The 13,229-nt window shown below is 43.4% G+C and overlaps 1 protein-coding gene across 7 annotated transcripts in view; it reads left to right on the top strand.

The window, feature by feature from the left end:
- Ttc23 (tetratricopeptide repeat domain 23) overlaps positions 1-13,229 on the top strand; it is an 85,776-nt gene that overhangs the window by 4,650 nt on the left and 67,897 nt on the right. For 3 of the 7 annotated variants that reach the window (XM_013123475.3, XM_040730464.1, XM_013123479.3), the window contains one exon: positions 12,160-12,359. In XM_013123475.3, coding sequence (XP_012978929.1) covers positions 12,160-12,359 — 200 coding nt within the window. Of the gene's footprint in view, positions 1-6,206; positions 6,372-12,159; positions 12,360-13,229 lie in introns of those variants that run through there. The other 4 variants (XM_005083949.4, XM_013123474.3, XM_040730450.1 and 1 more) reach the window with 2 other exon arrangements.

Here is a 13,229-nt window from a genome sequence, read left to right as displayed (position 1 = left end):
AATAAATTGGCATAGAAGTAATGCCCCTTTCTCTCCTAGTTTCTACCCAGGAGAGGAAACCTGCCGTGTTTGCCTTTGTGAGACTGACTTCTTTTCTCGTAACATGCTCTTCGGTCCCATCCATTTTCCCCCAGATGGCATAATTTCATTCTTTATATCTGAACAGTCTGAATGAAACTGTTTCATACATCTACCTTTTCTTCATTGGCTGGTTCTTTGATGGGCACCTATGCTGCTTCCATGACTGGCTCTTGTGACTCAACAGCCCTAGTGGACAGGTGTCTTCCTATAGGAAGCTGACCTATTACTGATTCCAAACTCAAAAGGGGAGAAGGGGGAATCTCTAGCTTTAGAAACAGCTCTGACACAAGGTTCCCTTCTGGAGTGGCCAGGTCCAATACTCAGCAAGCATTATCTACTTAAGTCCCTTAAATAGCACAGACCTCAGGAAATTAGAGAAGCAAAAGAAATGTGACAGCATGAAAGTGACTTGTGCCACTTGTGGGCAGTAACAGTGAAAAAAGCTCACACATCCATTCCTATCTTTCTCAGCGTCTCCATGATGCCTGTTGATGTCTGAAGCCTTTATCTCTGTAGAATGGGCATTCCCACCCACCTGCTCCATCCTCTAAACCAAGCCATTGTTCACTGAAGGAGTTCATTCGTTACTGTATTCGTGGCTGCTTCCATCCTGGTTTCCTCCATCTAGTAACAGCTTTTCCCCTGAAGATTCTGGCTATTCCTTATGTACAGTATCAAGAAAAATAATGGAAGTAATTATGTAGTGAATTTGACTTTTAAACTAAATGCAATTTTAAGGGCTAGAAATGTTACTTAGTGGTAGAGCGATTGTCTAGCATGCATGGGACCCTACGCTCGATTCCCTAGTAGGGGTTTAGTTACTATAGCAGTGTTTCTATTATTTGGATCTTGTGTTAAAATTTATAGACAATATTTTTAGTGAATTATGATCCTAAGAACAAAGAAAGTCCAGTTCCACAAGGAATGTGATGATGGCTCTATCCCAGAGAAGGGGATTGACATAAAAGACATGAAATTTCATTTACAGTGCAATCTGTGAACTTTAAGGTTCAATGGGTCATCCTACAAATATATATCCATTCCAGGATCTGTGTTAGCCAAGATTCCTCATGATAGGGCTATGCCACAATCTGTTATCTGTTAGGGAGTTCACAGACACTTGGAATACTTTCAATGACCAACTCTTCTAGGAAGATGTGTTTAAGTTTTTGTGTGGATGTGTTCTGCAGCTGCATTGTTTTTTACCTACAAGTAGATGCATGCGTAGTGACTCTGGGCCTATCTTTTGGAGAAAATACACAGCTGTTTTCCAAGGCAACCACACACTTCACTTTCTCTCCAGGAGCGTGTGAGCTTTCCGCCTTCTCCACATCCTCACCACTACTTCTTATTTTCACTTTTATTATTGTTGTTCTCAAAATTTGGTGATTTTGATAATTTGTGATTTTGATAATGGTATCAACCTTATATGCTTCTTTTAAATTTAGCATTTAACTTTGAAGCATCAAGATGTCGATGTTGGTGAAGTCCAGCTATCTATCTTTCCTTCTCTCACTTGTACTTTGGAGCTGTAGCCAGGGAACCAAGCTCATGACCATTTACTCCAGTGTTTGGTCAGAGTTTTGTAGTTTTAGCTCTCAGGTTGAGGTCTCCGCTGTACTCAGGGTTAATTTTTATGTATGATGTGAAGTCCATCTCCCTTCTTTAAATGTGCCTCTCCAGTTCCAGTATCATTTATTGAAAAGACTGTTCTTTCTGCCAGTGAAATATCTTGGCATCTCTAGGGAATCAGGAAATACACAAGTCCCTCGGTTTGATCACCGACACAGGGAGGAAAAGAAGGGTGACTGTGCATGTAGGGTTAATTTTGGATGTCTTTTCTTGTCCTTATGCCAGTGTCATGCCTTTCTGCTATGTTTTATCCCAGCTTCAACTGAGCTATGTTTGACAAACTAAAATTTTACACATTGTACAAGGTAGGTTTTTCTTTTTTAGAACTTTTTGTTCTTTATTTTCAAGATTGTATTTTAATCACAATATTTCTCCCTTGCCTTTCCTCCCTCAAAACCTTCCCACATACCCCTTACTGCTCTCCTCCATATGCATATGTAAGTGTTATATACACACACATATATATATTCCTAAATATAACCTGTTAAATACGTATAATGCTTGCACATTTTCAGGATTGACTCTGGCCTTGGACTACTAATTGGTAAGCCCTTCCTCTCCCGCTCCCAGCTTCCTCGGTTGCCTATAGATCTTTGTATAGGATTGAGGCCAGTTTGTCGTGTTGGTTGGTGCCTTCCTCAAAAGCTGTTTTGATATACCTGCAGCTTATATGGTGATTACCACAGTCAAGCTGACTCACATAACCATCTGGCATAATTACTGTTGTTTACCTGACATCAAAAATCTAGGACATTTTTTTCTGTAGTTATCATGCTGGTCATGACAGCTTGAGAATGCAGAGCTGGCATTTTGCTTCTACAATAGTGTTTGATTACCATGGGTTTGTTAGGGCCTCTTGTTTTGTTTTGTTTTGGTTTTGGTTGGTTTTCTTACCTACTTAGAACAGGGTTTGTTTTTTGTTTTTTGTTTTGTTTTGTTTTGTTTTTCTGTGCAGTCCAGGTTAAGTGTAAACTCCTGGTCCTCCTGATTTACCTTCCTAAGTTTTGCTGTTACAGATCTTTGCTGCCATGACTGGCTAACTTCTGTTTTGGAGACAAGATTTCTTTGTGTTATCTCTGGCTGTCCCACAAAACTCACTCTAAGGACCAGGCTGGCCTTGAATTCACAGAGATTCACCTGCCTCTGCCTCCCGAGTACCTGGCTTCTGGCTGATTTTTTTTATAGTTTTATATTAATAATAACCTTAAATTTTCAAGTATGAATTACCTAGATTTCTCTTTTGTAGAGATTGTTTAATATAGTTTGAGTTTCTGGCATTTCCATATGAATTTAAGTACAAATTTTTCAGTTTTGTGCACGGAAAAAAGACCATTGATATTTTGATAGGAATTGTTTCAAATCTACAGATCAGTGAGAACACTGTGAAACCTCTCATCCATGAATGTGGAGTGTTTCTCCATATAGCTAAGCTTTCTTTAATTTCCTTAATTTTCAGCACATGTCTCGTATTAGCTATTTTCACATAGCAATAACTAAATACCTGACATTCACGACTTAAAAGACCAAAGAGGTTTGCCCGCTGGGTTCATGGTTTCAGTCTACTGCAGCAGAGGAAGCAGGAATATGAAGGGACTCCTCAGATGGCAGCAGACAGGAAGTAGAGCAAACAGGATGGAATCAGGGTGGTTATAGCGGTAAAGCCCCACCCATTGGTGGCCTGTTTCCACCAGCCACACCACGCCCACCTTCTAAAAGCTCCACAGTCTTCAAAATAGTTCCAAAGCCTGGGGACCTAGCATTCACATATGCTCCCATGGGAATCATTTCAGACTCAAACCATGATATTCTTACTTCATTACATTTATTCTTTAGGGGCTTTTGTTTATTTTGTGTTTTTATTGTTAATAGCCCACATGTGCTTACTTCCATTTTCAGGTTATATATCCTTAGCATATATAAATACAATTTTTGAAGCCAGGCATTCTGGGGCATACCTGTAGTCCTAGCACTCAGGAACCTGAGGCACGGCTCAGGTCCCAGTGAGAGACCATGTCCCTAGACAAACAACAGTGAAGAACAATGTGAAAACTGAGGAGTGACACCTGAGGCTGACCTCTGGTCGTCAGGAGCACATAGAGCTGCTCGTATAAGATGGAGATGAGGAGGGAGAGAGAAACAGACACACCAGTGGCGTGGTGGTGCATCCCTGCCAACCAGGGCTGTGTAGTGACTTGCTTTTTAACAAATACATAAACAACAAAGGTAAGAATAGAAACAATGGGAGAGAGAAGGACTGTAACTTATTTCTGTGTATCCTTTGAACTATTGAACATGTTTAACAAGGTTAGTAGGAGTTTCCTTATTCATTGTGCCTGGATTCTTTACGCTTCTGCATACAGGGTCATGCCATGATAAAGTTGTTTCTTTCCAATCTGCATGCCTTTAATTGTCTTGCCTAGTTACTATGATCAGAGTACAATCTTGAATGCAGGTATTAAGAGAAAGCATCCTTTTCTTGTTTCCTGTCAGAAGAGGAAAGTATTCAGACACTAGCTATCTTATCTTATCAGGTGTGAATGCAAACATCTGTTGACAGAAGTTTCTGTCCTGCCGGGTCCCACAGCTGTACAGTCCCAAATAAGCACACAGGCGCTAATATTAATTATAAACTGTTTGACCGATGGCTCAGGCTTCTTATTGGCTATCTCTCTCTTAATTATTAACCCACTTCTACTAATCTGCGTATCTCCGTGTAATCTTGGCTTACCAGTTATGCCTGGGTCTCTTGCTTCCTTGGCAGCTACATGGTGTCTGCCTGACTCTGCCTACTACCTTTCTCTGTCCCTGTTTGGATTTCCCACCTGGCTACATCCTGTCTGTCCATTGACTGAAAGCTTTATTTATCAACCATTAGGAGAAACATGTGTTCACAGCATACAGAAGGACATCCCCCATCAGATATCCATAGTCTCAGTACATGGGAGATATAAGTAGGAGAATTGTTGAGGCCAGTCTGGACTACATAATAAGATTCTGGACCCAGGGGTGAGAGGGTGTGCACAGAGACGAGAAAGACTGGCTGGGTTGGCAGGGTACTGCATGCAAGATGAGGACCTGAGTGTGGATCCCCAACACACATGTAAAAGGCCATGGTAGCTCCAGTATATTCCCAGAGCTGGAGAAGGGGAGACCAATGGATCCTTCAGTCATTGATCAATTGTTCTAGCCAATCAAGTCCGAGGTCCAGGAGAGATCCTGTCTCAAAAAATAAGGTGGAAAGTGATTCAAGAAGACATGGAGCTTCGATCTCTGCCCTCCATAGGCACAAGCACACATAATCACACACATTCACACAAACACTACTTACACATGTACCTCACACACATACTCACACACACTTAAAAAGAAAAAATAAGAAAAAAACTTTCCCTGTGCCTATCACAATGAAGAAGTGGTTTTCTTCTCTGTGAATATAGTACATAGCTCATGTTTTGTCTTGTTTTGTTTTTCGAGACAAGGTTTCTCTGTGTAGCCCTGGCTGTCCTGGAACTCACTTCATAAACCAGGCTGGCTTTGAACTCACAGAGATCCATCTGCCTCTGCCCCCCTAAGTGCTGGGATTAATGGTGCGTACCACTACTGTCCCGAATCAAATGTTAACCCAACTTTCCATTCTCTTAATGAACCTTTTTGGCCACAGTATATGGTCCTTTATCTATGTTGCTACATCTGAGGGCCAATATACACTTACAGAAAGATACTGATTTGCTGTGTCTGTATGTCTGTCTGTCTTCATATCATGCTTTTCCAAATGCTCCATGGTTTGTAAGGCCAGTTTTGGTGCTTTTGTTATGGCTTCGTAGAATTCACCACTGGAGCTACCTGGGCCTGAATTTAAGTTTATGTAAATATTTTAAATTATTACTTTGGTTTCTGGATTTCTTAGGGGTTTAATCTCACATTTTCTGTCTCATTTTTACTTAACCTCGGTGTTTTATGTTTTTCTGTGGTATTTCCCAATGCCCTAGATTTATCTGTGTCAAGTTTTCAAGCTAATACATTCTGACACTTGCCCTCTTCCCGTAGGCCCCTACACCTTCCCACAAACCAACACCAAAAATTTACCAGCAGGAATATTGGGAATCTACCAAATCCTGTACTTACTTTTTTTGTTTTTGTTTTTTTTTTTTTCTGGTTTTTCGAGACAGGGTTTCTCTGTATTGTTTTGGAGGCTGTCCTGGAACTAGCTCTGTAGACCAGGCTAGCCTCTCTGCCTCCCGGGTGCTGGGATAAAAGGCGTGCGCCACCAACGCCCGGCTCCTGTTCTTACTTAATTGCCAGCTATGCAGATGAGTGGATCCCCTGCCCTTCCAATTATTAAATATTTTAAACATCGTCCCTTGGAACTGGAAGACCGAGATCCACTTCAGACCCCTTCGTCTCACTGTGATCTGAGGCCTATCATGTGTGTCAGCACTCTACTAGGCAGGTCTGGAAGAAGGAATAGCATTCATCGATTAGGTGAGTCTGACTGGCAGTTGTGAGTCTGACTGAGAAAGGCCTGTGAAGCTGAGCTCAAGGCTGGCAGGGAGAAGGTGGTGTATGGGGCCTGGGCTGATTTCTAATGAAATCTTAATCCCCAGCTATGGCTGTCACAAAGAAAAGAAAAGCAGCTGATGACAAGCGTGTAGCTCAAAGTAAGTGAACTGAAGAAGAGGTCTTAACTGATGGCGTTCCTACAAGGCCCAAGACACACTGAAAATGTGTGTTTAAAGCAAGGTCACTGATTCAGATCTTTCACAAGTCAGACAGGTAGCATGGCTCCCGTCATTCAGAGACATGTTTACTTTGGCAGTTAAACAGCTCTGAGGTTAGACTACAGACTACAGTTATTGGCAAGTCCCACACCATGTGTGAAATAGCAGTGTCCTGTAGCCAGCAATGCCTTAGATGAGATTTGGGGACTGATTGGCATGGGCCAGGAAAACCACACCCCTTTGTGTCTCACTTCAAAAGAGAGACAGGTACAGAAACCTACTACTACACAAGCAGAAAAGCAACCGCTCATGGACAGTGACAGATGGTGACCTCTGTGATATGCCCACGAGCCAACTGGAGAGCTAGAGTGTTCTCTGGCCTGTAGAGACAGTTACTCTTTGCCCTGACTGACTGTTGCCTGGGTCTAAGGTTGACAGATGTTCTGAGTTTTCCAAAAAGGCGGAAACCCCAGAAATCTAAATCTTTATGTGAAATTCCTATTTGCTTGTTTCAGTTAGCTTACAAATTAACAGGTTTCCTCGTATCATTTTCATGCATGCTTAGGTTTAATTGATTCTCCCTTTCACTCCCATCACCCCACCAACCAGGTACCTCCCTGCCAGGAGCAATCGTTACAACTAACCCTTGAAGGCTGACAAAGGCCCACACAAGCATCCCAGTTAACCTTCACTCACCCTCTAAAGTCAACAGGAAGATAGCTAAAAGAAAGAACATTCAGCAGTTAGGCATCTAAACAACCTCTCCCCCTCCCCAGCTTCCTGATAATAGAACTTGGGCTCACAGGAGTAGTTGATAGCAAATAAGAAAACAACCCCTCATTCTTTGACCTTTTCATCCTGCTGACATCCCACTTATCTTCACCTGCTATCCTGTTCACCTTGAGTGACCCATGACTAAGAACTTTCGGTGGTCTGGTTACTAGGCAATGACCCCTCTCTTTAATTACCCCACCTTACCTAGCCTCCCACCCCAACCACTATATAACGTGCCCAAGAAAAGTAAAACTTCGCAGCTTGATCAGAAAGCCTGTCTTGCTGTCCGTTTCTTGTGTCTCCTGTCCAGGGTTCTCTGTTGTGCCCTGCTGCCCCCCCCCCCGTTACCCAGTTTCTACTTTCATATCACATATGTTCTCTTGCTCTCCACACCTCTCTTCATCAGCAATTCTTTTCCCCAGACTTAGATATTTAACAGTCCCAAAGCTAGGATCTACATACAGGGACACCATGCAATATTTGTCTTTCTTAGCCTGGGTTACCCCAGTTAATACATTTTTTTCCAGTTCCATTCATTTTCCTTCAGAGGTTCATAATTTCAATTTTGTTAGTAGATGAACAAAATTCCACTGTGTACATGTACTACATTTTCATTATCCGTTCTGTTTTCTTTAATAGAAATCTAGGCTGATCCTATCCATAATCCTTGCTGTTGTGACTACAGCAACAGTGAACTTAGATATGGTAGGGTGTAGAGTCCTAGGAACTATGCAGCTGGGTCATGCAGTGGTTATAGTTTTGTTTGAGAGCCTTCTAATGTTGAAATAAATAATGGCTCAATTTCAACAAAAATATTTTAGTAAAAATATTCATAGCCAGGCATTGGTGACACATCCCCTTAATCCTAGCACTTGGGAGGTGGGGGCTGGCGGATCTCTGTGAGTCTGAGGCCCACCTGATTTACAGAGCAAGTTCCAGGACAGCCAGAGCTACACAGGAAATCCTGTCCCAAAAAAATTTTTTTTGTTAGATCCAACCTATGGGACACTCTGTGTGTGTGTGTGTGTGTGTGTGTTTGTTTGTTTTATTGTAAGGAGACAATATTAAGAGACAGAATGAAGCAAATCACTTTTTATCATGAAAACAGAAAAAGAGGAAACTGTTTCAAAATTTAACATTAGGATCATAGGTCCAAAATAACAAATATTGAGTGCAAGCCATTTCTGAAGTCTGACTAGGTGCCAGGCTTCTTCAGTCTATAACCACCTAGAGTTTACTTCCGTGAGCTCCTGTTCCCCACACCGTACACTCTTATGCTACACCGCTGAGAACCTAATAAGTAATTGTTGAGCTGATAATTAAGTGAATGATGGCAGGGTGAAACTTAACATGCTGTCTGATGCAAATGACAGAATCGGAGTTCGACAAATCCAGGCAGGGATGGAAGGAGTGGAGAAAAGTTTCTGAAAGGCTGGTTTGTATGAATGATGTTAGCACCTTTATTAACTGGCACAAATCTGATAAATTTTGACATGTGTGCACCCATAAACTACCATCATAATCCTATAATGTGGACATGACCATCAGAGCAAATGCTCCCTTGTAATTGATCCATCCACAGACAGACACACACACACACACAGACACACACACACAGGCACACACACAGGCACACACACACACAGGCACACACACACAGACACACACACACACAGACACACACACAGACACACACACAGACACACACACACAGACACACACAGACACACACACACAGACACACACACAGACACATACACAGGTACACACACGCACAGACACACACACAGGCACACACACACACAGGCACACACACAGATACACACACAGACACACACACACAGACACACACACACAGACACACACACAGACACACACACACAGACACACACACACAGACACACACACACACAGACACACACACACAGCAGCACATGGGCTCCCCTGCTTTCCCTGTCTGCCCTCTGCTTGCCTCTTTTTACCACCAACACCTGTAGCAGTCCACTGCAAAGACACCACTGACCCGCTTCAGGTCACTAGCCATTGGTTTAGACTTCCTTAAAACTTTACAGGAGTAGACTCACTCAGCACGTGCTCTGCCCCCCCCCGGCCTTGGCATAGCTATTTTGAGAGTTACTCACACAGCACAGTCAGTCCTTTTTCACTGTTAAGTAGTATTTCTCTGTACAGCTATACCAGTGTTTGCTCTGCCATTTACTAATTGAGCTGGGCTCACTGGTTTTCCTGTTGTTGTCAACTTGACACAAGCTGGGGTCACCTGGGAAGAGGGAACATCAGGTGGGAAGATCTCTCCATCAGACTGACCTATGGTCAAGTCTGTAAGCATTTTCTTAATTAATGATTGATGTGGGAGAGCCCAAATGACTGTGGGTGGTGCTACTCCTGGGAAGTGTCCCTGGGTTGTATGAGGAAGCAGGCCGAGCAAGTGATGGAGAAAAAACCAGTAAGCAGCACCCCTCTATGGTCTCTGCCTCAGTCTGTCTCCAGATTCCTGCTTGAGTGCCTGGCCAGATGGACTGTGATGTTGAAGTATGAGCCGAATAAACCCTCTCCTCCTCAAGTCGCTTTTGGTCATGGTGTTTACTATAGCACTAGAGAAGCAAACATTAATGCAGGATCTCATTGGCCGAGGGTAGTCTGGAACTGCTGGTCCTCCATCCTCCACCTCCCAAGTCCTGGCTTTACAGGCGTGCACCACCACACCCAACTTATCTTATTTGAGTACATAGTGTTTCTTCTCCCCTGACTGTTAAGACTTTTTCTTTTTCACGGTTTTGGGTTATTTTCTTTGTGTTCCCGGTTTTACTGTTTATTGGACTTCCTGAATCTCTGGGTTTGGACTTTCCTCAATTTGGAGAAAGTCTGGCCATGAATTGTTCACACCAGCTTTCCACCTGATAGCCTTTATCACCGTGGATCATCTGCATATGGGACAAGTTGCTCTTGGTTCACAGCTCAGTCACTGAGTTTCCTCTCCAATAGTTTCTGTTGCTGTGTCTGCAAGTCTGCTCTTCTTGTCCTTCTTCAGTGTCTAACCTGTCATCCAGGTAGACTCCTACCTAGAATATGTTTTTCTCTCACACATTACATGTCTCCAACTTCTGAGTGTTTTGAAAAAGTAACCTCCCCCCCCCGTGGAATTATATTCCAGGAAATGCAACTACAATAACTATTTTGGTGTCTTTTTCTGTTAATTCAACATCCACATTAATTTGGGGTGGGTTTTAGTTGAATGTTTTCATCATGAGCTTTTATTTCCCGAATTTTATTCGTCAAGTAGATCTAAGCAGTGTTCTATCTGTGGTTAATTATTCCCCACTTCTGAGGAAAAAGCTCCTTTCTGAGTACTTTGCCCAATACCTCATTTTCTTGTTTAATTTCTGAGGACAGACAATGTTAACCTGAATGGGTTTCAGGAATTTTTACTTTTTTAAGTTACAGAAGGATATTTCTTACATGCTGACTAAAATTGTTGTAATTTAAAAAGCAGTGCTGGAGAGAAAGGGACTGGAAAAGGCAGGGGAGGATAGGCTGGCCTCTGGGAACAGAAGAGAAAAGAGAGGAGGGGGAAAGAAAAAGAGAAGGATAGGAGGTGGGCAGGGCCCTTTTAAAAGGGAACATAGTGCATGTGTACAGGAGGTGTCCTTAGTGGCTGCAGCTGAGGGTGTATCCTGTCAGAACCCCAAGGGCAGGCCAGTACAGATGCCTGAATGCTGACAAACATCTCTTCCCGTGTCTGAAGAGACTCCTCTGTTAATCTCAGGCCCTCTCCCTGTGCATCGTTCTCCTTCTTGGTAAACAGTCCTAGAAAGTCCAGCCACATGAGGTCTCCTGAACTCTCAGTTCTCTTCCAACGCAGAGTCTACTAGTCACTTCTTGGTTCTCTTCCCTTTCCCTGCCTGTATCCTGGAAACACTCCAAGTAATAAACTGGGGCAATTGGGGTCTTGGTTGGTTTTCTTTACTTTTTTGAGACAGGATTTCTCTGTGTAGCCTTGGCTGTCCTAGAACTCACTTTGTAGACCAGGCTGGCCTTGAACTCACAGAGATCTGCCTGCTTCTGCCTCCAGAACGCTAGATTACTTTTTTCCCTCTCTCAAAAATCAGTGTCTTCAGAAATTGTGGGAGAGGCCAGCCAATGACTGGTCCAGCCTGAGACCCATACCAAGAGAGTGAGCACATCTCTGACACTGCCTAGAATGCCAAGACCCAGAGACCTAGGATAGAACCAAACAAGACTAGAGGAAAAAATGTCAATGTAATGATGCCTAACGATGTTCTGCTATACTCATAGATTAGGGCCTAGTTCAGTTGTCATCAGAGAGGCTTCATCCAGCAACTGGTGGAAACAGATGTAGACCCACAGTCAAACATTAGGCCAATATTGGACTAGATATGGAAGAGGAGTGGATGGGCCAGCGGGGTTGGGGGTGGGGCTAGAGGGGCGGTAGGTACAGAGACTGGGAGGAGGGAAAATCGGTGTCATTGCCAGGGTCCTGTCTTTTAAACCTTTACTGTTTTGTAACTTGTTTTTGCTTTTTTTGCGGTTGCTGTAATTTTAGGCACTGAGATAAATTACTCCATTTTATCCAGATCTAACAGCAGTCACTTACTTTATGCCCAAGGTCAGTTGGAGCTCGGTGGGCTCCATATGCACTCATTTCAGCTCCATTGTGAGTTGCTTGGACTCACGGTTTCTCTTGAGTCATCTGTGTTTCGTTTAGCTGTAAATAAGCCTGGGATTTGAAAAGGAAGCCAGGACCAGCCACCACGCCCCTTTGAGATAAAATGCTTTTCATTTTAAAGAAGCCATAGGTATCGTGTCGGCATTTTCCTAAATGTTAATCTAGAGTCATAGAGAGAGACAATGTGAATTTTCAGAAGTGGCTCTGAAAATGGCCATATAACACCTTTCTTTTTCTTTTGACAATGAGGAGACAATGTGTATGAAAATATGCAAGAATCCCAAGAAGTCCTCATGCCCAGCCACCTTGACGAAGTCATTGCTGCGGTCAGTGTCACTTCTAAAAAGAGGATCCCAAACAAGCTGCTTCAGACAGCCCTGTTTCAGCCCCCTCGAGAGAAACTCCACCTGTGCCAAGAGAGAGCAAAATCCTGCTTGAGCAGCTGTGAGGTAAGGAGCCTCCCGGTCACACACCTGCTCTCTGAGAGCTGCGCCCTCGTCACAAGCGTGAGAAGCAGGGAGCCAGGTATCGGAGTGAAAGCCTTAATTGATGAGAGAAGTGACGGAAAAGCCACCAGTGACCTCCTCTCTCTCCTTCCTCCATCCAAGCCCCTCCCTACTGTTTCCTGTGTCTCTCTGCATGTCCCCAGGGCCTCCAAAACCTCTATGGCTAATTCTGGTCAGCTAATAGCTAGCTACGCCCTCTGATTCAAAGTAAACTTTATTGGCAGTCTTGGGAGTGTCAGAGTGTGATCAGAATGTCCCACAGCACTAGCCATCTTTGTCTGTCCTGCTGTTGCTATTTTGAGTCTTCGTTTCTGTGGCAAAAGCATCTCAAAGAAAAGGCGTTTGTCTGTGCCACAGTTGGGGGTGCACACCACTGTGGAGTGGGAGCACTGAGCAGTTGACCATGTCACATCCAGTCAGGAAGAAAAGAGAAACGAGAGATGGATGCCTTCCCTTTCTTATTCAATGTAGATTCCCAGCCCATGGGGTGGTGATGCCCACATCCAGAGTTAAAACTCTCTGAAAACACCCTCCATAAGAGCCAGAGCTGTGTCTCCCGGGTGATTCCAGATCCTGTCAAACTGACAGTATTAGTCATCACAGATGCCAAGGAGAGAGTAAGTGTGTTGTTTGACAGCCACTGCCACTTTGGCCTGCACCTGCAGGAGCTGCTTACTGAGTGTTCGCTGGAACACCTAGGAGGTGATCAAATGTCTGCTCTACCTGCCTAGCTTTTCTTCGTCACACCATATTTTCCACCAAAAAAAAAAAAAAATGAAACGAATTCTTAAATGAATTCATGTGTACTTTATC

Source organism: Mesocricetus auratus, unplaced genomic scaffold (genome assembly GCF_017639785.1).
Source record: "Mesocricetus auratus isolate SY011 unplaced genomic scaffold, BCM_Maur_2.0 Super-Scaffold_4256, whole genome shotgun sequence".
NCBI classification, from domain to species: Eukaryota; Metazoa; Chordata; class Mammalia; order Rodentia; family Cricetidae; genus Mesocricetus; species Mesocricetus auratus.
The sequence above is the reverse complement of the archived record's forward strand: the minus strand, read 5'-3'. Positions and strand labels throughout refer to the sequence as shown.